This window comes from Xiphophorus couchianus, chromosome 22 (genome assembly GCF_001444195.1).
Source record: "Xiphophorus couchianus chromosome 22, X_couchianus-1.0, whole genome shotgun sequence".
NCBI classification, from domain to species: Eukaryota; Metazoa; Chordata; class Actinopteri; order Cyprinodontiformes; family Poeciliidae; genus Xiphophorus; species Xiphophorus couchianus.
This window is the reverse complement of record NC_040249.1, coordinates 26,557,672-26,583,550: the sequence shown is the minus strand read 5'-3', so window position 1 is coordinate 26,583,550 and position 25,879 is coordinate 26,557,672. Positions and strand designations below refer to the sequence as shown.

The following is a 25,879-nucleotide window of genomic DNA, read 5'->3' as shown; positions in this document are numbered from 1 at the left end:
ACGTGCCAGTCCTAAAGCCACTCTTTAGGCAGATTAAAGAGGTCCACTCGGCACTTTATTAGTTACTCATCCTTCATAGAAAGTGATTTTATCTTGCAAGTAACATTTCAGTACAATATAGAAACCGTTTTTAAGTCAGTAAATCCTTAATATTGGTTAAAAAGTAATAGTTCCACCAGTAGATTATATCATTTATAACAAGACATTTTTCCAATGTTGTAATCTACCAGTGGAACAAGTACTTTTTATCAATATTCTAGAAGTATTGACTTAAAACAAGCTCCTATATCTTGCTAAAGTTACATGCAATAAAAACTACATTAAAAATTCTGTGTACAGATTATTAGCCACTTGTCCTAAGCAAGCTATAGTTTAAGTATTTTTCGCACCATCAGAAGCAACCTAGACATTTACAGAAAAATAGATGTTTTACGAAATAATGACAACTCTGTAAATCACGTCTGATTTTATTCAATGGAGGGGAAAAAAAAGACTTTCAGTAAAACACAGTAATCCCCCATAGCACACACAGAGAGGACATAAATTAGAGGCACGGCAGAGTGACGTTTAAGGAAAAACGTGTCACCTGGGTAGTGGAAAACATCTTTTGCCACACAGCCAGCGGCCTACTGTGCACTGCGAAGGATGCAGAGGAATCAAGTGAAATGACACTGTGGACTTATTGAGCAGAAGTTGATTATCCCTGCACAGAAACGTCTAAATGATAATACAAAGAGGGCTACAAAATACAAAACAGGGGGGAGTCTAGCCTAAAAATAAACCATAAATATTCATACTGACACACACTGGTTTAAAAAAAATAATAAAGCAAAACAAAAGGAAAAACATCTGCTTCTGTAAACATTTCGAACATAAGGTGTGCATTACAATTTAAAAACCACTGCAGTCGCATACTTATCTGTAGAGAAATGTCAGAAACAAAGACTAAGTAAAAAAATGATCTGAAGTGGTTCTGTAACACTGCTGTTAGAACGAGTGATTTTTATCAGCCCAAGACTACAAAAAAAAGCACCTAATATTGATCCCATCACCCTCAGATGCACCTGAAGGCACCGTCTGACAGCAAAGACTGCTAGGAAGTTGTGTTGTCTGAATGAAAGCACAGATGCATTTTAACTGCGGAAAGGGAGGGGAAGTGAAGTGAAGAATGGGCTTCAGATATGAAAAGTAAAACATTTGTTTGGTTTGGATGCCTTTTGATCTGGACATGATTATGTAAACAACCAAGCGTCATTAAAAAGAGGTCCAAGATTAGGTGACATGACTGGTTTTAGGAGTTCCAGCAGTACACAACATCCAAATGTCTTCAGGGTCTAGCTCCAATTTAAAAATCGACAGGGAACCCTTCGAAGGCAACCGTAAAGCTACAGATTAAGCGAGAAACGGGTAAATGTCCCGATTGTGCAGAGAGACGAAGAGCCGATTCTTATTCCCTTTTTCCAGCCCGTCATCCTGCTAATCCTGCCTGCTAATTCACAGTTTAACCCTAGCCCTACTTGGAACTAATATAAAAAGAACAAAAAATAGGATGAATGTCACATTTCTGGATGTGTTTACTTTGTGTTTTTAGATTTCCAGTAGAAAAAAAACGAAACCTGACAGCAGAGTCAAACCAAACACTTCGTGAGAAAGTTAGAGCCCTAAAAATATTACAGATTGAGGATAAATAGTGTGGATTTTTCCTTTACAGCTCATCTGATGTGTCCTGCTTTGTTGACGTTTATTTATATGCAGCAAGTCACATACAAAATATACAGTGTATTTAAAAAAAAACACAAATAAAATCTGGGTGTAATTTTGCGTCATGACGTCACCAACAGGGATACTGTCAAACATAACTTACAGCACGATGTATATACAAGCTGCTGATCCTGTACCCTGTGTTTAACAGATAAATCAAAGGTCCCTATAGGAGTTTTCACTTTAAGGCGAACAAAGTGAAGACGCAGATTCACACGTCAAGCACCGGTCAGAGGGGAGGACTGGAGTTGTTCAGAAACATGCTTGACAGGGAGGTCAACAGCTACACAAGTTCTGGCACATCAAGTTTTGTTTTTCCAAACAGCAAAAGCTGTTTAGGCCTTTTGTTGACCCCTCCGGACAATTTGTTAATTACATACAAGTTTTACTGCGACACAGAATAAATCGATTACCATTGTTCCCTCAGAGGAGATGGAGGAAAGCGCAGGGCAGCGAGGCAACTACAGACCTAAAGGTGACAAACCTAACACGCCTCCATTCGCTCCCGCTTTATTTTCATGGTTACAGTCCAAACTGTGGTTGGTTTTGCCTGAGCGTGTGAGAGGGAGCTCCTCCAGGTCAGGCTCAGGATGGTTCGTCGTCGGCTCGTCGCTGCGTGGGCAAGGTCGTCTCGTTGGCTACCAGCTCATAAGGGAGGAGCGTCCCAGGGTCATAAAATACACCTGGCTGGCGCCGCCTTGACGCACGGAGGCGAAAAAGACCTAAAAAAACAACAACAAAAAATAAATGATGGTTTGGGGGAAACAAAAGATGCCGATACCAAAAAGTAAAACTAAAGTACCGATCATGAGAGAGAGTGCTACTATTTTATAATATGCTAAGTTAAAAAAGCATTTCATTCTGACCTTGTCATTCCTCTCGCAAAGAAATTTAAGTCTCTGGGCTCTTTTGTGCATAAAGACGCCGTCCAGGTGTCCCGTCTCCACCGAGCGGATCTCGATAGCTTTCTCTCCCCAGCCCATTATCTGGTTTGACCTAATGTAGGCTGCAGCAGAACAAGGAGCGCGTTACCTTCATGAGGTGATGATACATTTATTTAGTTTCTGTTTGGAAATGCCTCCTCACCCACTGAAGTCGGCATTTCTCCCCACTGCAGCACCACGTCCTTGGTTATGCGTCCGTAGGTGTTCACGTAGACGCCCTCGTCCTCGTAGCACACCAGCAGCTCGATGCCGTCCGTGTTGGGGAGGATGATGATGGCGTGGCACTGAATGTTGGTCTGGATCTGGAGAAACAGAGAATTAGGCGGTAAAGAGCGGAAAACAACGCTGTGGCTTCATGGTCCGGGCCTGAACGCTTACGTGTGTGGGCAGGTAAATGTCGTAGACGGCGCCGGAATCCACGTCGACGGCGTGGAAGCCTGAGCAGGAGCCGTAGATGACCTTTAACCTCTGACCCTCCTCCACAGTCAAGTCGACCAGCAGAGGCTTGTGCACGAGGTCGCCAAAAGACTACAGACCAGCCAGGTGTTAGATTCAGAGAGGAAATGGATGTTTTCAGAATCAGGTTGTAATGTAATAAAATGTGTAAGAATCAGGGGTAAAAATCCTTTGACTAGAAAATTTAATCTGTCATGCTCCTTACTTTGAATGCCATGAATTTATGGTAGGGTTTGGGAGCCCAGGCGTACACTTCCACAGAGTTCTTCAAGGCCAACACCAAGAACTTAATCCTCTCGTATTTCACTGCAATGTTCAGAAAAAAAAGGAACAATTTTTAGATAATCATCTAATATAAAGACTTTTAAAGGATTTCTGGTTCACAAATAAGATTTAAATAAATATCATTTATTAATAAAATTTAAACAAACGACAAAACATACCGACTTTGTAGTGGACGCAGCCCTCGAGGTCGCCCACATTCACCCAGCCCTGTTTCTTTTCCACTTCAGGGTCGTTGTGCAAAATCTTGTTCCTGAGCCACGACAGGTAGTACACTCGCAGTTTGTTCTTTTTACCTGCAACAACCCAGAGAAGAACCATAGAACCGGCTTTGCATAACAAGTACAGAGATTCTGAATTTGGAAATCCATGAGAGATTTGTGCAGTCCTCACCTGATATGGTGACCAGAACGTTGAGTCCCTCCAAGACGTCCATCTGCTGGATGCGACGTCGATTAATCAGTGGGTAGACTTTCCCCTGACCGCTTCGGTCCAGTAGCATCAGCCCACTCTCTGTCCCGACCAGCAGGTTCACTCCTGAAACAGACACAGGACAACAAATTAACCAACCTGTCCAAGTCAAAGTCAACCAGCTCCCATTTCTGGATTTTTAAAAAATTTGATTTTAACGCCTACCCCAGAGTGCTGCACACAGGATCTCAGAGTTGAACCTCTTCTTGTACTTGCGGATCTCTGGAGTGTCGCTTGGTGGGCGCGTGTTGACAGGGTTGACGTTGACCACCGATCCTTTGCGGGACGGGTCGGACCTCAGTGGGTCAGCGAGCCGACCTTCTTGACCAAATCCAGCTGGAGGAGGCAGACAGAAGCAGTTCTGGTTGGACTTTTTTCTTTCAAATATACAACACTCTCAATCTAAACAAACGTCCTGTGATTAGGGGCTAATATGTGCAAAAGGCTTTAAAATAAACCTGACTTTGTTTGAAGATGCTTAATCTGACATAAAAATGTTTTATTAAACATTTCTTGCCATTTAAAGACTTCTATATGCCAAACAGAAACATGTCTTGTACTGTACACAACAGTATGGAGGTGCATTTTCCAAATATTCATCCAATATTTATAGGTGTGTAGTAAAACTAATGAGAGTTTTAGATAGAAAAATAAAGTCCTAAAATAGTTTAAAGTATAAATAAAGTGTTAGTTGCTTTTATTTTAAAGGGCACACATAATTGAGCATTTCAAAATAATACTGAGTCAAATACAAACAATACAAATAATTATACACAGTCTGTTTCAATATTTCACAACATGGCCGCCTTACCCATGTTGTTAAGGGAGCTGCCGCTGGATGGAGATATCTGAAGAAGACGAGGGTCAATGAAGGGTGTGAACGATGAAGAGGACTTGTGTTTGGACATGGAGTTGTTCTCTGACTGGGACTGGAAGATATTTGACATTAAGAAAGAAACAAGAGTTTTAAATAGGAAAGCAGCTCTGAAGGCTTGAACCTTCAGAATTAGTTAGACAAAACTGGAAGAAGAGATTTGAAAACCGTGTCTGAAATTAACTCACACTAAACCTTTCCTGTTTTTGGTCAGTCATTAAATTTAGCAAATCTTATATATACTTAATGTCAGAATAATGACATTTTTTAACATTAAAATGTAACGACGGTCATTATAGCCAACTTAAATTTCAGCATGAAAATTATCTGAGTAAATTTGCAAACTTTAATCTAACTATTTATGTTGATTTATACATTTTGCACACAAAAGAAAGTCTTCTACCTGAAAGGCATGATAACCGCACGATCCATTGATGTTGTGTTTTTGTGTGCGATTTCTTAAAACAGATGAAAGTGGCTAAATTATGTCATTATGTTTGACATTTAGCAAATAGAAATAATTCTGTCGATTCTACCTAAAACAGGAAAAGTTTAGTCAGATTTAAAGTCAGATGGCAAGAACAACAAAGTTCTTTTGTTTTTTTTACACACCATCAATAAATTCTTACAAAACCACTTCAAGCTGAACTTTATCGACACAAACGGGCAGTAAAACATGTTTAAACGCGTGCAAATTGTTAGTGTTTCAGAGAAAGGCGAGAGAAGAAACATTTTAAATGAAACAAGCGGGACAATAAGAACTGAGCTGAAGGAAATTAAAGTCTTTCCAGGCGCAGGCCGCTTTGATTTGTTAGAGGAAAAACAAAGATTTCTTTAATCACAAGAAATGCAGGTCATTCTAGTCAGAATCCTCTCGCTATCATTAATCCAAAGATCCGGTTTAGTTTCCGCCACGTTGTGGCCACATCCTGCTAGCTGGAGGCACCGATGTTAGCGGCAGTTTGAGGCAGTGGATTGTGGAGCAGGAAAGAAGAAAAATGCAGGAGCTCAGGGATTAAAACCAGGTGTGAGTCGAGTCAGACGGAGGCAAAAGTGAAGCCAGGAGGATGCAGACAGGAACCAACAGCCAAGGACTGCACAGTCGGTATAGACAGGATCAGATGTGTGCATGGTAGCTGTAAATGACTTTGTTTTACTAGGCCTGGGCGATACCGTTTAAAATAAAATTGGACTTTTTTTCCTTACCAGATTCAATTTTAATATTTTTTTTCTTGCTTTATTTCTAAAAAAAAAGAAATGACAAATAGTAGAAAATATTTTTCAAAAAGTGGCTTGTATTTCAAGCATTCCTTCTGTGAGCTGTACAAGAGAGTTTTAGGGTCACTCTAGGAGAATTGTTGTTATAATAATTATAACATTAGCAGAATTCAGACACAATTTTACCAGAAGAATGTCATAAAAGTTGTTTTAATGAGTAAAAAGCTTGAATAATTAATTTAATAAAATTACTACTTCACTCGACTTTATTCTGTAGATATTAAGACTCTATTCTTGTAACATTATGACTATTTTCTCTATAAAATAATTAATATTTTGTCGTAGAGTTGATCTGAACTCACAGTTCAAACAGAAACTCCTCTCAAACAAGATGGCCGCCCCAGGTGTGCTGACATCACTCAACTATTGAAACCCAAAGAATGCTAAAAAAAAAAAAATCCAGATTTTTCCCAAAAACTAAATCTTTAAAAACAAATAATTTGATTGACTGATAAAAACTGATTCATCCCCCAGTCCCAGTTTTACACTATTAAATGTTTAGTTTAACTCAATCTCTCCACATCTGAGCCTGTTTATTCCCAAACCGTCCGTTTCTTGTTTGTTTGCCTCTGTGGTGTGAGGGCGACATACCTCTATGGCAGTGAGCTCGTCCAGGGGAATCTGTGAGCACATTCCAGGACTGGCCTGGCTAGAGGATGACTGAAAGGTGGAGGAGAAGGAGGAGGGTGACATGGAGATGGAGGAAAGGATGGCTGGAGAAGAGGAAGGGGAGTGATGGCTCTGCTGGATAAGGTCTGGCAGGTGGTGAATGCGGCCCGGAAAGCCGTTTTTCTCCGGGACGCCCTGACTGGGGCCGGAGCCGGGCGAGGAAGAGGAGGAAGATGAGAGACTGACCAACCGCTTTGTGTCAGCTGTGCTCTGGAAGCAAGAACAGGCACACTTGGGCTCGAGCAAGCAGGTGGAGAGGAAGAGGAGCTGCAGGTTTCAGAGCTTTGCAACATTTTATCCAGATGCAAACGTATTCAGACCCCGTCGGCTTTTTTACATAGTTTATATTAGATGAGAAAAAAGTAGAGCATCTTTGTAAAGTTGAATGAAAGATGTTTTTTCTGATATTTTACAATAGGAGAATACTATATTCAGCCCCCTTTATACCAACGATGTCAAATTCATTCATCCATTTTGTTGTGGCACAATGCATTAATAATTAAACTGTTAAAATATACTAATTCGCTCTGTGATCGATTAGTATTTCTTAAAATGTACTGAATTGTTTTGCAGTTTTGTATTTACTATTTGTAGTGATTGTATTTATTGACCAAATTTGTGTCGTTCTTTTGTTTAACCTTTGTTTTTAGCAAAACAGATGAAAAACAGTCTTTTGGCTAATTCTGGCACATTTTCAGAAACGTTAAGCCGAACCAAGTTGATGGTAATATTACACATATGTTAGAATAGCCTAGTTAAAGTCCCGACCTAAAACCAATTGGCTTCACAGATACTCTCTATTCAGTCCAAATTTGTTTGTTGTTTTTGGGTGAAATGTGACAAAACGCGAAAAAGTTCAGAGTGTGAATACTTTAGCAAATTCTATGCATAATCCAGTCATTTATCTTTGAAGAGCAACACCACCAGCTGTAAACGCAAGCTGCATTTTAACAACAAGATCAGTGAAGGTGGAACATCACAACACAATCAACATGCAGCAAAACAAGGCAGAGAGGCGAATGAATAACATGGAGCCTGGGCAGAGAAAATGAAAACTGGATTTTTGTCAAATTAAAACATTTTTTACTTCAGTAAGGAAGATTTTCTACCTGTCTGATAACCAGGGTGCCGTCTTTGGAGGGAGTGGTGGCTTGTTCGCTCTCCAGGTCGTCCACCAGCATGGTCTTAGCTGAATCAGTCTCTCCATTGCTCAGCCTCCTGCAGGGGGTCAGAGGAGGGTTAAGATCATTCAGCTCAGTTTGGGTTTACTGAGCTTCCAGACTTTCCCCAGACTCAACTTTCCAGTTTTCAGTCCTTCATGTTCATTTTAAATATCTGAAATACTAAACTTTACTTTGAATTTATGATGAATATCTGCAGTTTTTCCAATATGGAACCTGGAGAAAACTGATACAAGAATACAAGAAAGCAAACTGGAAAATCAACAGGAAAGCAAGCAAGCAAGAAAGAATGAATGAAAGCAGACAAGAAAAAAAAGAAAAGCAAACAAACAAAAAAAAATAGAAAAAAGAAATATGGAAGGAAAAAAGAAGGAAGGAAAGACACCACCAGAGAAAGTAATGAAGACTTGAGGATGGAAGGAAGGGGAAGGAAAAAAATGCAGTAAAAAAGGAAGTAAATTAAGGAGAGAGGAGTCAAGAATTGACAAAAGTCGCAATGAAGGAACAAAGGAAGAAAGCGAGGGAATAAAGGAAGGACTGGAAGTGAGACAAAAAGGCAGAAGGAAAGGAAGAATGAAGGAAGGATTCAAAGTTGGAAGTACAAAGGCAAGGAAAAAAAAGGCACCAGTTAGGAAGGAAGAAAAAATTTGAAAGACATAAGGCCTCAAAGAAGGAAGATGCAAGTTCAAACTTAGATATAAAAATCTCCCATATATTTATTTTTCTGAGGCTAACATTTCCTTTTGGTGAAACACTTTGACTCACCCCGTCCTGGAGTCCTCAGCTCCTGAGGTGGACTCGTCTCCCGCCTCCTGGTCCACCTCCTCCTCGTCCTCCTCATCCGTGGTGCCGGAGTCGTCGCTCGATGAGGAGTAGTCGGTCACCTTGTGAGGAGGCCGCACGTCGTCCACCGCACGCAGCTCCTTGGCCAGAGCAGTCAGGTCCTGCAAGAACAGATGAAAGACTCTTCATCTGAACAGCATTAAAACATCTGAAGCTAAAGCCACACCAATTTCTCCTCACTTTCTACAAGTTGGCAGAGACCTAATCAGGTGAGTTTACTGAATTTCTAGGCTCAAACAGGTTGTTTAGAAACAAACTCAGCCTGGGAATCAGTGAAAAATGTCACCAGGATGCATTGAGACTGTCTTAGGAGCATATAATCAGGAACCTCATGATGCTGTTTTATAATGTCAACCACAAGCAGGAAAAGGGAGGGAACATTTCCCCGACATGCTCGACAAAACAAGCAGGCTGCAATCTGATCCGACAACAAGGCCAGGTGAGATTAGGAACCACTCTGACATGTAGAGAAGCAGCAGGAGTTTATATGCATTCAAATTCAGATTCAGAAAGCTGCAGCTGAGGGTTAAGCCGCTTTGTGTTGATGGTGAGCGGTGAACAGGAGGCAGGCATGCTGCATCATCATCATCATCATCATTCACATTTACTTGTGCAATGCAGGGAGTGGAGTGAAGGTGCAGTCATAATGGGTTCCTACACATCGTTCATGGAAATATGTTGAACTTTCCGAAGCTTTGGTTTCCGGAGCTCCCAGTTCTTTGGGATCATTTAAAAATTTAAAATAAGTTCACTGTGAAATATGGCCGATATTTCTAGACTCGACAGAATCCGACAAAACAGAGACTGGAAGGAAATAAGGTCTTAACATAGGAAGGGAGAATTAAAGAAAGAAGGGAAGGAAAGAGAACAAAGCACAAGAAAATGGAAGGAAGGGTGTAGGACACAAGGAAGGAAAGAAACAGTAAGAGGAAGGACATACAGAAGGAAAGGAGAAGGGACAACAGCATCTAACAAAATGGGAAAAGAAATAAAGTCTGTAAAAACGCATATTTTTCCGAGCTTATTTTAATTTTTCCCATATTTACCCCAAACTCAAAAACTCAGGTAGGAAATCTAAGCTTTTCCAAAGCGTGCAGGAACCCCGAGCATAACACGGATGTGATGACGCAAATGCATGAACGACGCTTACCATGTCACCCTGGGTTGGAAAAGTAAGAGTGGCAGAAAACAAAGGAGGTCAAGAGAAAAATGAAAACAGGTCCCAGCTGTTCACCATCAAGTATGCAATCAGGGGTTTGATTTTCCTGTCAGTTTTGATCAACTTCTGGACATCGGAGCAGTAAAAACCAGGCTGAGGAAACACTTTGACTCGTAAAACCTGCACTGAATTCAGGGAACTGTGTTTCAAAATTCCAGACTTTGGTTTCAAATACTTTTTATGAAATGTGGACAGTAAAATACAGTAAAAGTTAAATTCAGTTTTGTTTGTTGTCTTTCAGATAACAAAATAAAAATTACAGACGGTTTAATCTGTTTTGTTTTTCTGTTCATATCTAGACCTGGAAAGTCAAATTAATTCTACACTTTTCTATGTTTTTCTTATAGATTATTTTCCATTTTCTAAAACACTGTTATCTCTGATATAATTTTTTTTTTGTTGGAAAAAGCAATCAATAGTATAAAAAAACAATTTGTTTTTTGATCTATTTAAATCATGAATTATTTGTTTATGATCTGAATATGAATCAGGAAAAAGATTGCTTAATTTTTCACCTTTTTATCTTTCACATGAGGAATAAAGTTGGGAAATTGACATGTTTTTTTAAGTCTTTATTGAGATTGAGAACTTACGGCTGGCCGAGTAGGCCTGGAGGAGTTCTTCTCTTCTTGCTTTTTTGGGATGTTTTCCGGACGCTGCAGAGGCGAGCCTTCAGATTTAGACGAAGCTTTATGAAAACAAAACAGCATTAGTGAGAAGAAACCCAACATGGACAGAGGCTGTTTTTAATCTTCTAGCAATCACAGTTTGTTAGTATAGTATGTGACATGTGTACAGTACCAGGTGACTCACAACGTGGTCTGAAACGGTCACCCGGACTGGCCTGGGAGCTGGCGTTGGAGCCCGAGGAGCTGCCGCTGCCGGGCCGAGACTGCAGCTTCTCCACTCTGTCCCACAGGGGGCGCTGCTCCACATTACTACAACACAAAAAACGCAACAGCACAACCTAAGTAAACCGTCTAGAATAAATGTATGCATCCCTGTCGCTGTGCAGTGTTATTCAGTGTCATGGTACAGTTCTGTTTGACAAATCTAGTGAGTTATGGTGACATGACATGATTACTGATTATTACTCAGCCACCCTCTCACAGTACCTTGCAAAACTATTGCAAGGTACTGAAACTTTTCACATTTTATCAGTTAACAATAACTTGACAAATACAATATTATATTTTGAGATTTTAAGTCATAAACAGACACTATTTTAACATGAACATGTAAATACTTCCAAGAACCACTGTGCCACCAAGCACTTTAAAAAGTAGTACACAAGGTTTTACTGTTTTTCTGAGTTTAGCCATAAAAACAAAAGAAACAAAAGGAAACCCGGACTTCAAACTCCAACATGGCTGCCAGGTTTTTAAAATGCAGTAAAAACCAGTTAACTTGCACTTCTGTGGCTCAATTGTTTAAAGGTTAAAACATCTGAGAAATGCATAATTAAAGGTGTGTAATGCTAACTGTAGTTAGCCTTTTTGTTTTTATCTTTGAACTAGGATCTGGGTGAAATGTCAAAGTCAACTTGAATGCGTTCCAGTTCAAACCTCAGAAAAATGCCACTAGTTTCTGCTTCTTTGTTGGCTTCTTTTGTTGGCTGTTAACAGTAGATTGCGACAGAAACAATTATTTATTTTTTTGTCTGATTGTATTAGCTCAACCTCACAGCTCAGGTCACAGCAGAAAAATAACACCTTTAACGTGGAAAATAAATAACTTCTTTTGGTACATTTTAAATTAGTCCAAAATTTTTAAATAATTGCTCACGGTTGGATAAATTCAATTTGTCCGTCACTGACCTGCCAACGCTCCTCTGGTTGGGCTGAGATGGCAGCGGGGACTCTCTGCGAGACAGCACAGGAGACCTGGATGTTGTCCTCACTGGTACCTGTCAGAGAGAGTCAAAGGTGTTTCCGATAAATATTTTATTTTGCTTCTGTTGTCACAAATGAGAAAGGATTTAAAAACGTTACACACAAACATACAATGCTGTGAAGAAGTGTTTGCTGCCTCGCAAAATACGGCTGTTTTGCTGGGGTGCTGCAGGCCTATCCAAACACTCTTGAGCGTAAAGCAGCCCCACCCACATCTTTCTTATTGCTTATGTCATGAACTTTGACCTTAATTGAGTGAAGTGACGTTTGTAGGTGTTCCCTTTAATAGATGAAATTACAATTTGAAAGTATCTTTTTTGCATTTATTCAGATTTGATTTGACCAGAGGTGGGTAGAGAATCCAAAAATATTACTTCAGTAGCAAGCAAAATTTCTCAGTATTTCTCAGAGGAAGTAAAAGCAAAAAATAGATGTCCAAGACATTACTCAAGTAAAAAAGTATTTGGTAAAAAGGTTTTGGTTATTTTAAGGACCAAAATTAGAATAATTAATTTAAAGAACATTAAAATAAAATCAGGCAAAAGAAAAAGAAAATCGAAATTAGTTTCTTTCAGTATAAAACTTGGGAAACATTAACAAAATCTGCAGGAGTGTATTTGTGTCTGGTGAATCTTTGGTCAGAATAAATTTGATCAACATTCATTGAGGTTATTCACAGTAGGCAGAGTATCCAGAAATTTCTCTAAGAGTAGCAATACTTTATAATACTCAATATATCGTGTTCTACTTTCAAGTAAAAGTAGAAATTATATTGTAATAAAACTACTCCTAAAAGTATACCTTTTCAAAAAGTTACTCAAGCAAATGTAAGTAGTTACTACCCTTCTCTGGATTTTACATTGAAGGGAAAACACTTTTCCAAAAGCATTGTACATCTGGATCAGAAAAAAACTTAACAGTATGAAAATAAAAATAAAATGAGAAGAAAAGAAACCCGTTCATTATGACGTAATGAGCAACACATGAGCCCTTTAAGCCATCTGAATCAGAAAGTCCTTTGTAGTGACTGGATTTTGTTACTTCAAGCTTTAATTCTAATGGATTTTATGAGTTACCTCTGCTGTGACTAAAACGAGATAAAACAAAGGCAGACGGAAAGAGTGAAGGACGATGTGAGAGGAGGAGGCTGACAGTGAGGGGAGGGGAGTGGGATAAGAGCGGCCCTCGCCAGCTCCTTACCTTGGGAGGAACCTCCTCGCCGCTGGTCTGGCGTTCGAGCCGGGTCTGGGCCTGGGGGTGGTGGAGGGGAGGTTGGGGTTGGGGGTCGGGGCGTACAGGCAATGGGTGGTGGTGATGGTGGGGGTCCTGGGAGCGCAGGTGAAGCTGTGCAAAGCTAGAGCTCACGCCGCCAGACTCACTGAAGGACTGGGAGCGAGAGACCACGGGCGGAGGAGGAGAAGGGGCCGCACTGTTGCTGCTCTTTAGAGCAGCCAGGTGGGACCACTGGACCTTTTAGGGAGTGAGGAAGAGGAGGGGAAGCGAAACAAGCGGACAACACAGTGAGACACGAGGGGAAGATGCGCGAGGTTTAGCACTTACATGTGCTTTGATAGATAGACATGCAGACACAGAACACAAAACAATGCGTCCCTCATTTTAAAAAACTTCATTTTTTGCATTTCTTTGGCTCAAATTTGTTTTTGTTTCCAACCAGTCCCGTTAATAAACCTTCAAGTGTGGTTCAGTTGCATATAACATCAACTTAAGTTGTCAAAATTACTCAGAAAAGATTTCCAAGCAGAAAAACTCATATTATTCCAATTAAACCTAAATTATAAGAGTATGGAGGAGAGGAGGAGGAAGGAGTTACCTGAGGCTCCATGGGTCGGTGCATGGCGGTGGCCTCCGAAGCCGAGCCGCCGTTGGAGTAAGGTTCAGAGGAGCGGGGAGGCAGAGGGGGCTGCTTGGAAGGAGGGGCGGACTGAGGGGAGCCCTGAATGTTTTTTCGGAAACGCTCGTCAGCCTGAAGACGACAAACATGGGATGAAGGCTTGGGGATATTTTAATGGATGAACCAAATCTGACAAGAGAAAAAAAAAAAACTAGCAAAAAGGAACTACAGCTGAAAGTGACAACAATTGCCACCAAAGTTGAATATTTACATAAAATGCAGTTCACATCTCCTTGTCTTCATTTTTTTAATACAGGCAACTGGTGAGAAAGATATTAACATACTGGAAACTCAGAAGTAGACACATTCGAACCGCAAAAACACAAAATCACTGGAAGATTATTTTACTTGTAATATGGGGAAAATGTCTTGTTCCCATATTACAAGTAAAATAATCTTCCAGTGGAACTAGCACTTTTTAATCAACATTAAGGGAGTATTTACTTAAAATAAGCTTGCTGAAAGTTTACTTATATATTAGATTTATCTTATTCCAAGTGTACTAAGATATTTGCAAACCATAAATACTTTGTAAGATTTTGTGTTTTTGCAGCGTGCAAACAGATACACATCTGTAAATACTAAGGCCCAGCGTGAAGAAAGTCGACAGTTAAAGACAGACGAGGGGCTCCTTGCAGACGGGACATTCTCTGCATGTTAGTTTGGGCCTCAGTCGTCTGCATGCATCTGGCACTTTGGTTACACACCGACAGCCTTTCAGGCAAAGTTCAGAGGCAGAAACTTTCATCCAAACCTAAAAACTTCTTTACCACCTCCATATACAATAAAAAAAACACTAAGGAAACTATTTGTGTGTGTCAGATAGTGCCTCTATAATTATAGTGTGTGAAGGCAAGCAAGTGGAAGCTGAAAAGAGCAGGCAGCAGGGCAGAGAGAGCCAGGGAGGAGGTTCACCTCTCTGATTGGCTGAGGGGGATGAGCGGCAGCCTCCAAACTTTCTGCCTGGGGAGCTTTAGAGTCAGTGGGGGTTTCAGTAACAGGGGGGGTGCTCTCATCACTCCCATCTTGCTCTCCTAGCTGGGACTTAGCGCCGTCTCCGGGGACAACCAGAGGGGCTTTAGTGGACTCGGAAGCAGCGGCGTCAAGGCCCTCGGCTTTAGGGGAAGGGGTGTGGGCTCCGTCGGGGGGCAGAGTGGAGGTCTGTGGGGGTTTGCTAAGGTCTGGTGGGGGGTTTGTCTTGTCGCCAGGCTCCGGTTTGGATTCATGCTGCAGCGACAGCAGGTAGGCCTGCTCCTGCTGCAAGCGCTTATGCAGGCGCTCTGCCTTGCGCTGCTCCTCCAGCTCACGCCACTTGAACTCCTGTTGCAGAGCGCGGTGGTGGAAACACATGAGCTACTGCCATTTTGTTTGATTCAGCCTTTATTATAAAACAGATACATGACACAAACTAAAAGAAATACAAAAACACAAGGTGTCTTCCATGGAAACCTGAAATTAGGCCGTCAGTATGAGATGCAGTGCTTCTAAATACATCCGCACTCCTTGAACTTTCCCACATTTTGCCACATGAATGCAAACTTTTATGCATTTCAATGAAACCTTTATGGAAAAAACTAAAGTGATACATGATTGTGAAATGGAGCAAAAAAGCTCACCCTTGGTTTTCTTTATCATAAAAACCTGAAAGGTGTGGAACACTGCAAAACAATTGTTGTAGTCTAGTTTCTAGAGCAAATATCTCAGTACATTTAACAGAACTAACTTACAAGTAACTTTTCAGTACAATTTGGGTCAATAACGCCTTAATACAGATTGAAACTAATAGTTCCACAGACAGATTATCTCACTTATAACAAGACGTTTTCCTGTGCTACAAGTGAAAATCTGCCAGCGAAACTAGTACTTTAAAAAAAAATCACTATTGAGAAAATATTGACATAAAACAGTCTCCTATATCTCGCTGAAAAGTTACGTGCAAGTTAGTTTGTTTTCTATCTCAAGTGTACTAAGATATTTGCTCCAGAAGCTTTAAAAAATTGTAAGATTTTGTGATCTTGCAGGGCATGCTTTTTATATTCAGCCCCTTTACTCTGATGCTTCTAAATAAAATCCTGGTCAACCACTACAGAAAAAAGCCAGGATAACACAAGGACGGTGTTTCTTGAACCTTGGGGATTCAAGAAACATATGGGAAAGAGTCTAAAACCCAGCACACACACTGTTTTACTATAAAGAAATAATTGACAAAATGAGTGTTGACTATATGCGTGCGTGCTTCTGTGTGGGGGTGGGTGTGTGTGTGTCTGACAAACTCACCAGCAACATGGCCTGTTCACGGAGCAGCTGCTCCTGAAGTTTCTCCAGGTGCCGTTGCTCCTCCTCCAGCTGACGCCGGATGTACTCCTGTTAGCCAAACGAAGCACCAGAACAGAAATCAAGAACTTCACGACCCGACTTCATATCATCGGATATTTTAGATTAAATTCCCCAGAATGTGAATAAATTGACCTGTTCGCGGTCATTCCTCCTCTTCTCCTCCTCGGCTCGCCGGCGCTCCTCCTCCTCTTTACGCCGGCGATCCATCTCCTCCATTCGCCTCTTCTCCTCCTGCTCCCGCCGGCGCTGCTCACGCTCCTGCTGCCTCCTCATCTCCCGCTCCCGTCTCTGTTGCTGCAGATTAAAAAGCAACATGTCAATGTTTCCGAAAAGCGACCCGACCCTCACCGCTCTGCATTAAAAAAATAAAACAAAAAAAAACATCCAACCTCTTCTAGCCGCCGTCTCTGCTCCTTCTGTTGTTCGATGCGTTTCTGTCTTTCGGCCAGTAGTTGGCGCTTGTACTCCTCCTGCTCACGGAGCTGCTGCTCCTGGAGGAGCTGCTGGTGGCGGAGCGCCTCTGACCGCTCCTTGTTCTCCTGCTGCAGGCGGATGAAGTCGCGCCGCAGAGTCGACTCTCCCGGCACGTTGACGATAGAGCTGCATGTGATGGAGAAGAGGAGAAAACTGTTACAGTTACCAGAGGACGGTGTCAGGAGATGATGAAGTTACTAGATTACCTCGGCTCTCCTTCCTGCTCTGGAGGATCCTCTTCCTCATCCTCACTGCCGCTGTACTCATATTCAGTTTCATCTGTACGTAAAACAACATTTTGTTTTAACACGTCCAAACTGTTTTATTCTGAATTGAGGCACTACTTCAGGATACCTAATTTCCCAGACTGTATGAAGCACGTCACTAAGCTCTAAAATGAACAAACCAAGCCTCACCCTTCTCCCCTCTCTTCTTCTTGGTGCGGTCGATGTGGTCTTTGAGCTGGATCCTGACCTGCCGCTCATTGGGCTGGTCCCGGATGAAGGGATGCTTCAGTAGCTGCTCAGTCGGAGGCCGCTGCGTGTAGTTCTTCACCAGACAGCTCTCTATGAAGCTGAAAAACTTCTTGGACCTGCCGAAAATGCAGAGGAGCATCATGGGAAAGTGAAAACAAGACAGGAGGAGCTGGATGAATATTATGTGCTCCCAGGGCAAAACGGGAAAGGTTAATAAATCATTATTTCTTAATTGATGAAATAGTCCCGATATCTAGATTAAAACCTGATTGATGAGCTCATCGGCTCGCCCTTCGACCACTCAAGCCCTTATTGTCATCATCCTGCTGGAAATATCTCACTCTGAATCATCTTGAGGAGAAGTAAGGTCGTCACTGATGAGGTTTTCCTTTCGTAGCCACGCTCTGTGTCAGCGTCAGTAAAATGAGACGCAATTTTCAGAAAATGTTATTAATATTTGTCATCAGGAAAAGGAAGATTATTGTAACATAAAATCATCAGGCAACAATTAATTCCAATTCTGCCTGTAAACCTCAAAACTTACAATAAGACTGGAAAAAATACTTTTGTTGTTTAAACGATTCCCCCTAAACTAGAGCTGGATGACAACAGGATAACACAAGGACGGTGAAATTATGTTATTTTGTACAAGTGAAAAAGTATTTGGACAGTTCCTTTGATATTAAAGTGCAACAACTCCCAACACATCTGTGAGCTCATCCTAAATACCTTTTCATCATATGTGAGCCATGAACATCCTCATCACTCCTACAGCTTCCTTAAATTACGTGAAACTGAAATCACACCATGGAACAATCAATTTGTGGTAAGTAACCAAAAAAATGTAAGATCTAGACTCGAGAGAAGAAGAAATCTGGGTTATTTCTGCTGCCAACAGAGGCTGCCAGGACAGGTGCAGCACAGATGTTCAGCTCAGCACCAAAGTGTTTGGATCTAAGCCTCTGTAGCTGCCCGAGATAAAAATCTGACTGCACATAAAAAGAGAAAGCAACGAAAGCTTCACCGCAAGTTGAAACAAGCTAACTTAAGATGGCAGCATGAAAGTGGATTGGAAGGGATACAGAAATATTCACCAAGACAAACTAAAGACATCAGTTTTACGTGAAACTTACCATTTTTTGGATTTGAGCCTCGGAGGAGGGTTTCTTGGGATGAGGAAGAGCGCTCGCATGGGGTGCATGTCGCAAAGCGCTGCGAGGTGAGTCATAAACTCGTTAGGGATCAAAGAAATCAACAGGTTAAATAAATTACGCTGCAAAACAAAAACTCACGCGGCGCGCCCTCTGCCATCTCGATCGCAGTGATGCCACAGGACCACAGATCGCTCTGCAACACAACAAACATTTCCATTAAGCAAACCCGGCGGGTGAGGGAACATATCAACAAGGACACATTCTGAGCGCTAAACCCTTACTCGGTAATCATATGTGGCATCTGGGTTCTCATCACAAGCGATGACCTCTGGGGCCATCCAATATGGAGTCCCGATGAATGTGTTTCTCCTCCCGACTGTCCGATCCAGCTGGGCACTCACACCGAAATCCACTGGAGAGGAAACGTTGTGAAAACTAATGGAATACGACTAGGTAGGGTTATTGAAGTGCACAGATGTCGATTTTTAGGAACTCACCCAGCTTTACTTCAGCGTTCTCAGTCAGCAGGACGTTCTGGCCTTTGATGTCACGGTGGATCACATGGTGGGCGTGTAGGTGGGCCAAACCCTGAGGAAGGTGGACAGATTATAACGGTGATGAAAAAAAAATAAACAGGCAATCTGAAAAGTGTAGCATGCATTTAGAGCTGAAACGTTTAATCGAATTAATCGACTATTGAAATAATTGTCAAGTAGTCAGACTAAAAAAGAAAAGGCAATTTGCTGAAAAAAAAAACATGTTCAGCACAGTAATCAAGCCAAAACTGCACAAAACACACATTTTTGAAATAGAAATAAGTTTCCTTAATATTGTGCTGCAGCCAGTTGATATAGAAGAAGCTTACTCTAAGAATCTCTCTGGAAATATAGGCAATCCAGTCTTCCTTCAGCTGGTTTCCCTTTGTGTTCTTCACCAGGTCTGTGATCGAACCAGCACCACAAAACTCCATCACCAGCTGCAAAAACACACATCATCAGTGGACACCAGACAACAACATGAACTTTGTAATCCAGGAAGGCAGCAGGGGTTACCCAGAGCTGGTCGTCATGTCCCGGGGGACTCTTCTTAATGAAAGCACCATAGTAGGTGGCTATGTTTCTGTGGTGGGAGTACTTCTTAAGCATATTGATCTCCAGTTTAATTTCCTCCTCTTCATCCTTAATACAAGATTAAAGCAAACAGAAATATCCTGGTTAGAAAAAAACAAGTATTTGTTGCAATCACTAAAGAGGAGTCGGTCTTAAATGATCTAAAAGGTGAAAATTTATCCGATTTTCTAGATGTTCATATAAAATACACAATGATATGGCAGACATTGCTGCGGTTCACAGGAATTTAAATATGAAACCTGCAAAAAGTGAAAGTGGAAAGACTGAAGGGAAGACACTGGGAAGGAAAGGATAGAAGAGAGAAAGGAAGAAAAGAAGCAAGGAAGAAAGAAAGGAAAGAGGAAGGAAGGGAGGGACAAATGAAGGAAGGTAGAAATGGGGGAAAGAAATAAAGAAGGAAATGAGGAAGGGAAGAAGGAGAGAGAAGAAAAGAAGGACAAAAGGGTAGAAAATAGGAATTAGGGTATGGGATAAAAGAAGCAAGGAAGCAGTAAGGATAAAGGGGATAAAGGAAAGAAAGGATGAGTCTAGTGTCAAGAAACAAAACAAAGAAAAAAGGAAGTAAAGAAACAAAGGGCAACTCTTAAGCAGTGTAATGAAGGGTAACACTTCCTTCATTTTGAGATGATATTTGTATCTCAAAATACAAATATTTTCTCAATACTTCCTCATTTTCCATATTTAACCAGACCTGGAAACACTCAAATCAAATTCCAGACCAGAGCTCTAGGAATCCTTATCAAAATGTTAAGCTCTGTGAAAACAGAGAGGTTAAACTTCACTACCGGCTGCCCTGGACGAGCGTTTTTTTTTTTATTGTTTTCTGTCTAGGAGAACCACGTTGCTCTGAAAACAAGGCAGACGTTTTTGTCACTGGGCAAATGATTCCTTTGTTTGGGGATTAATGACGCATGAGTGACTCATGTAGCAAGTTAAACAGATTGATGGTTACATCTGTGAAATATGTACAACAGTTTTTTAGCTGCTTTTATCCTGATCATAGGCTGCACAGAGCAGAAAGCTGAGAATACTGATGTGAAAATCTACCCGAAACATGATGAGCGAAGGATTACAAGAATGGGGGAGTGATAAATCAGCAGGAAATGGAACAAAGAAGAAGAATGATGCATCATATAAAGAATGCAGAGTTGAAGTTTGTTGTTTTTACCATCGATGAAGCTAATTTCATATTAATGCTACAGTTAATCTCCGCAGGAAATTACCTTTCATACTAATAACCTCCACTACCAACTCTTCATAAAAACAGTGCAAACTCGTTGCTTTCACCCAACAGCAACTTGACACTGATTAATGGTGACACACTAATTGAACACATGCAGAGAGCAGCCTGTGAGTGCTTTGCTGTATGCGTACATGACCTCTCTTAAAAAGCACAAAGCGAAGAGTGGAGGGGGGGCAGAACGGTGATGGTTTTTATATTTGAAAACTGAATACAACCAAAATAAAAGCAATGATCTGTGCAGACACGACTTCTTCCCGCAAGTCTTTGTCAGCTGTAGCAAAATGGCAGATGAGCATCTATGCAGGCGGCCATACTGCTGCTGCATGACTCGTTTGAGTTGACGTAAGCGTTTCTGCCGAGCGAGACCCTCGCTGCTCCCCATCCCTTCTCTGTGCTGCCGCGCAGCTGTTGAATTATCACACCCCCGGCTGTGAAAGCCCCGCTGCCACAAGTCACATGGTGAGGGGGAAGAAAGAAACTCGCATGGCGATGTGTCTAGAGGAGGAAAACGCAGGCAGATAGGCTCTGGTCGAACGACGAGGAACAATAGATCAACGCTCTCTGAAGATGGCATTGATCTGGTACCAGCTCAGATAATTGAAGCTAAATAAAAGCATCAAAAAATCCTATAACTTCACTGTCTTTTAAACAGTCAAAGTGATTTGTTCTTTCTTGTCAGTATTAGAATTAAAACCATCTTTCTTGGGAAACTCAGAGTTAATTAATTAGCAAGTAGTCACCTCCATGCCGAGCTGCATTGATACAATAACTCATGTAAAAGGCGCACCAACCAAGAACTGGCATCATTTCAGCCTATGGCTGGACAAGTCAGTAATAATACAAAATCACAATAGACACATGATCAATTTCAACAGATAATATGTCAGATAGAGATTTCCATTTGTAGAATATTCACTGAACTCCACAGCATTCTGGGAGATGTAGGCAAAAGGAAAAGCTTAAGAACAAATCAATCGTCCACCTCTTGTTTCAGCTCACTAAAAAGAAAAGATTGCAAAATATATTCTTTTTTATTGATGTTGTTCTCTATTCTAATTTTGGGTTTCAATTAGCCCCAGCCATAAATATTAAAATGAACCGAAATTAATGCGTTCGATACATCATTCCAGCTATCCAACATATTAACTTAACTTTTTTTATTAAAATTGCTAAAATTATTAAACTTTTTCACCATATTTTGATGCATTTATATGCTCCTGTATGTTGCGTACATGTGAGTAGGACTAATTGTGATTCTTCTTCTTCCAACGTTAGCGTTCTATGACAATCCCAATGCCAATCACAGTCAAATACTGCAGGAGATGGATGGTAAAGTCCTAAGCCTAAAACTTATCAATGATTTAAATTAAGCCAGTCACAAAACATTTTGATGGAAGATAAATTGTTCCCGAAACTATTGCGATAAACTGTAGTATTGTCGTTTTGAGACCAATTTCAACCAAAGTAGCGTTTAATGTAACCCTCTCAAAGATAAAGTTTCATTTCCAGAGAACATTTAAGACATTTTAAATATCTAAAATAAACACACAAAACAACCGAAACAAATAAAATGGATGATAAAGTCTGACGAAAACAAAAAGTACAAACTACTTCATATTGTGTCTCATTAATTTTCAAGAGAGTGCTTTTTCACTATTAAGGGGCAGCATCACTTGAAAGATCAAATGGAAATTATTGCGCTCATTTTAATTTATTGTGCAATTAATTGATTTATTGGTTATTGTAACAGGGGTAGCTTGTACAAATCTTTATAAACACATTAGCATCTCAGAGAGTCATCTGTTTTTAGCTCTTGGGCTGTATGGCTGGATTTAAGAATGTGGAGCAGCGATGAGAAATTGGGTCAGCTTGACCCCAGACTTGAAGATGGACCAACTAAAAATACATCAACAGTTTTAAATCTTTAAAACTTCACATTTCTAAACATATATCACACATATATAGTGTAATATTTAGAAAAATAAAGTTGTAAATAAGGACTATAGTTAATAAAAACCCCATGTGAGATCCTCAAGGTAGCTTCATCATGTCAGAACATGATGAGTCAATAAATTATTCGTCAATAAATTATTCGCTGGAAAGAAAAATAATCAATGCATGTAATTTTTACGATCACCGTCTGGGAACACTCACCTGTTCATACTTGTTCTAAGCCTACACAACTGGTATCAGCTGTGAAGGCTGTGTAGGTGTCAAGAGATGTGAGAACCATGCTTTCTGCGTTACGTGACAGGTGAGTTTCATTTTAAAAGAAGCATTGTTGGCCTTAGGTTACAACACACCATGAAAGGCACTCCTACAGTGTAGTCAGAAAGTCCAGGTGGAGGTTGGGTAACATTTTCGTTAACAGGATACGATTATCAGTCGAGCAGATTTCTGATTCATCGCTCTGCCGACTCAAGCAAGGCGTGGCAGGTGGAAAGTCAGGGCCTCATGGAGTCGGATCCTAACTTTGCAGTCGGATCCCTGCTGATCACAGCAGGGATCATTGTGGCTGTAGGACCCAGGATGAAAATGAGGGGGATTCAATGGGTCCTGTTGAGTCTTACCTCTGTGACGTCCATGACTTTGATGGCAGCCAGCTGTCCAGTCTTGACATGTCGTCCCTGAAGAGAGTAAAATACAAAAGTAAAAATGTGAGATTTCTGTCCAATAAACTGAACACTTAAAAGTTTTGTAAAAACAGCTTCGTTGCTCATCTTTCACTCCGAGTCCCTGGATTAAGATGGCGTATTAGAGCCATTGTAGATATTGAAGTAAAAAATAAATATATAATATATAAATAAATATATAAATAAACTAGCCAAGGATGAGTATATTTCTCCACACACCCAAAAAAAAATCTACATTTTTGCAGAGGTTTTCACAAGTAAAATCCCAGATATTCTCTGATGTTTAAAAGTTGCAAATTTATGAGAAAAAGAAAAAGTTAAAGTGATTTTCTACAAAAAAAGGGTCAAGCTCTCTTGAGATGGTAAGTTAAGTAGATGTGCATTTGAGTTTACAATGTTAAGAAATGTCCGTTCTATTGTGGAATTAGAAAAAAAATTAGTGCAAACTTACAACATTTCAACATTACTTTTTTTTCTAGTAAATGTGTGAAAGTTTTTGGCAAGACATCCAAAAAATTTTTATTTCCTGAATCTATAGTGGCCTCAATACTCCACTGTGCACAGGTACGTAAAATAATAAATCTGTGCTCTGCATTTTTGTGCTCTAAGTTTATTTTAAAAATGCATTATTCTGCAAAGCTTTGCACATTAAAAAAACTCTTTAGGAATAAATTGCTGCTAATTTTCTGATACCCCCAGCTCAGTTAGGCATCAAGAAAACTTAAAATAAAAAATTCGCATCTTCATTTGTCTTTATACCACCGAGTTGTGTATTTATGAAAAAACATGTTGAAAAGAATTTAAAAGAGATGAGTTTTGGTCAAACATTTTCAAAGAATTACAATAAAAAAAGTAGGATAATACAATTAGCAGAAACATTTTCTGCTGTTCCACCAAAAATAAGACACAGACTTTAGGTGTCTATTTATTTAAGTGCTGCAATCAGTAGTTTTATATGGCAATCCCTACTGGTATCAAATCTCCAGTACTAAAGCCCAACAGTGCCCTAGATATGAGCATATAAATCCAACATTCCCAGACTTCTCTGTTTTCCCAGCACCCTGCTACCACTCCTTACATAAACAAAGGACAGAAATAGAGGCCTCTTTACATCAGCCCCCTCCTTCACCGAACCCTGGGAGGAGATAAAACATGGGACATTTCTGGGAGCTGGCCACATCGGTATTCCCCTCATCTTAGAGACAACACTGGAGGGATACTGCATCACTGTCGGGACACTCCACACACATACTGGAGTGAGCAACCAGCCCCAGTAACACCATTGTTGTGAGAAACAAAAAAAAAATTGCAATGTGTATTTCAGATGAAAAAAAATAAAAAATGCTCTTCAAATTCAAAACTTTCAGCAACTTCTAGCATGAAACAGATTGTTTTGAGAGTTGTGATTTAGTTTGAAAGAATTTGCATTTATGTATAAAATATTTTCCAATTATAATTTAACTACTGATCAATTATTCAATATGTATTACTGTTGTCTGTAGAAATACAAAAAAAATAATAATAAATAAAAAGGAGATCTATCAACAACTTCACATAAAAATAAAAAAAACATGTGGAAGAGCTGATCAAAAGTCAAACTCGAGCAATACTTTGAAATAATTGTAATTCCAATACTGTAATTTTGAAAAGATTTCTTGACAGTGAAAACATCTTTGTAGAGAACTTTAGCTTTCCTACACCATCCAATGAATATTGAATAAACCACCAGACTTATCTTTTTGCCATAAATAAGGAACCCTTGTCAAAGGTTTTAGCAATTAAAGCAGATTTTATATACAGTATGTATTCAATACATATTAGTGACCAATCCAGTAAGAATATTTATTGACTATCAGCCAATCACTCAAGGGTTTCAACACATGGTGACTGCTGAAGGCCAAAACCCTCAAATCTGATACATTTGATTGCAACCTCTGATGTTTGCCATTTTAAATCTTCTAGTCTAGAATTATCATACACAATGTAAAAACATATTAAAAATGTTTTTAATAATGATCATTTTATTTTTATTAAACTAGTAAAATTTCAAACATTTTACTACGCAAAGCTGTGACAGCTTAGCAAAAATGTCTGTTCAACTGGGCTCATTCCTAATAGTTAAAATCTGTGCCTTGGAATGGATGTCAGGATGTTCATCCGCCTTTCTCCCTCCCAACAATCCCGCCTCCATGAAACTGAAGTATTTATGGTCACATAATGTTTCCAAATGTTTTCTAGCGTCTGGGACGGTTATCCGATCCTCAAGGTTATTGCTCTGATGCCACAAAGCAACTGGGTGGTTACACTTCATTAGTGCAACGAATGACGAAATACTCCACTTTACAGTCATGCTCAATGTTAGAAAAAAAAAGTCCTTTTCATCCCTCATTTATTTATTGTCCCTGTAATAGATTAAACCATCTGGATGCTTTGAAGTTAGAGCCACAGTGCACAAGAAATCAACAGTAAATCAGCTAGATTAAATTGAGGTTGCCTTGGTAAATAATCAGTTTAAATCAGTAAGCTAATCATAAAACCTAAATAACCTGTAGAAATAGCCAGAACAGATTTGACAGATATGGTTAATAGATTCTGGTTAAGTCCCTAAAATTTTTTACTTGAATTATGTCCTTTCATTTTTTGTCCAGTT

At 40.1% G+C, this 25,879-nt stretch overlaps 1 protein-coding gene across 12 annotated transcripts in view; it reads right to left on the bottom strand.

The window, feature by feature from the left end:
- Positions 1-451: 451 nt before the first annotated feature.
- The window catches only part of LOC114137530 (mitogen-activated protein kinase kinase kinase kinase 4), a 38,739-nt gene continuing 13,311 nt past the window's right edge, over positions 452-25,879 (bottom strand). Inside the window, exons 3-33 of one of the 12 annotated variants that reach the window (XM_028006166.1) lie at positions 23,167-23,223; positions 19,276-19,401; positions 19,089-19,199; positions 18,721-18,811; positions 18,505-18,635; positions 18,362-18,416; positions 18,203-18,281; positions 17,010-17,185; positions 16,800-16,872; positions 16,509-16,719; positions 16,252-16,413; positions 16,060-16,146; positions 14,698-15,102; positions 13,702-13,854; positions 13,071-13,340; positions 11,796-11,884; positions 10,780-10,916; positions 10,572-10,666; positions 9,910-9,918; positions 8,682-8,860; positions 7,845-7,953; positions 6,658-6,945; positions 4,726-4,843; positions 4,080-4,250; positions 3,837-3,980; positions 3,605-3,739; positions 3,367-3,467; positions 3,084-3,233; positions 2,848-3,007; positions 2,628-2,767; positions 452-2,483 (exon numbers count right to left, since the gene is read on the bottom strand). In XM_028006166.1, the coding sequence (XP_027861967.1) occupies positions 2,400-2,483; positions 2,628-2,767; positions 2,848-3,007; positions 3,084-3,233; positions 3,367-3,467; positions 3,605-3,739; positions 3,837-3,980; positions 4,080-4,250; positions 4,726-4,843; positions 6,658-6,945; positions 7,845-7,953; positions 8,682-8,860; positions 9,910-9,918; positions 10,572-10,666; positions 10,780-10,916; positions 11,796-11,884; positions 13,071-13,340; positions 13,702-13,854; positions 14,698-15,102; positions 16,060-16,146; positions 16,252-16,413; positions 16,509-16,719; positions 16,800-16,872; positions 17,010-17,185; positions 18,203-18,281; positions 18,362-18,416; positions 18,505-18,635; positions 18,721-18,811; positions 19,089-19,199; positions 19,276-19,401; positions 23,167-23,223 (4,296 nt within the window). In that variant the 3' untranslated portion in view covers positions 452-2,399. The remainder of the gene's footprint in view (positions 2,484-2,627; positions 2,768-2,847; positions 3,008-3,083; positions 3,234-3,366; positions 3,468-3,604; positions 3,740-3,836; positions 3,981-4,079; positions 4,251-4,725; positions 4,844-6,657; positions 6,946-7,844; positions 7,954-8,681; positions 8,861-9,909; positions 9,919-10,571; positions 10,667-10,779; positions 10,917-11,795; positions 11,885-13,070; positions 13,341-13,701; positions 13,855-14,697; positions 15,103-16,059; positions 16,147-16,251; positions 16,414-16,508; positions 16,720-16,799; positions 16,873-17,009; positions 17,186-18,202; positions 18,282-18,361; positions 18,417-18,504; positions 18,636-18,720; positions 18,812-19,088; positions 19,200-19,275; positions 19,402-23,166; positions 23,224-25,879) is intronic. The other 11 variants (XM_028006168.1, XM_028006173.1, XM_028006167.1 and 8 more) reach the window with 11 other exon arrangements.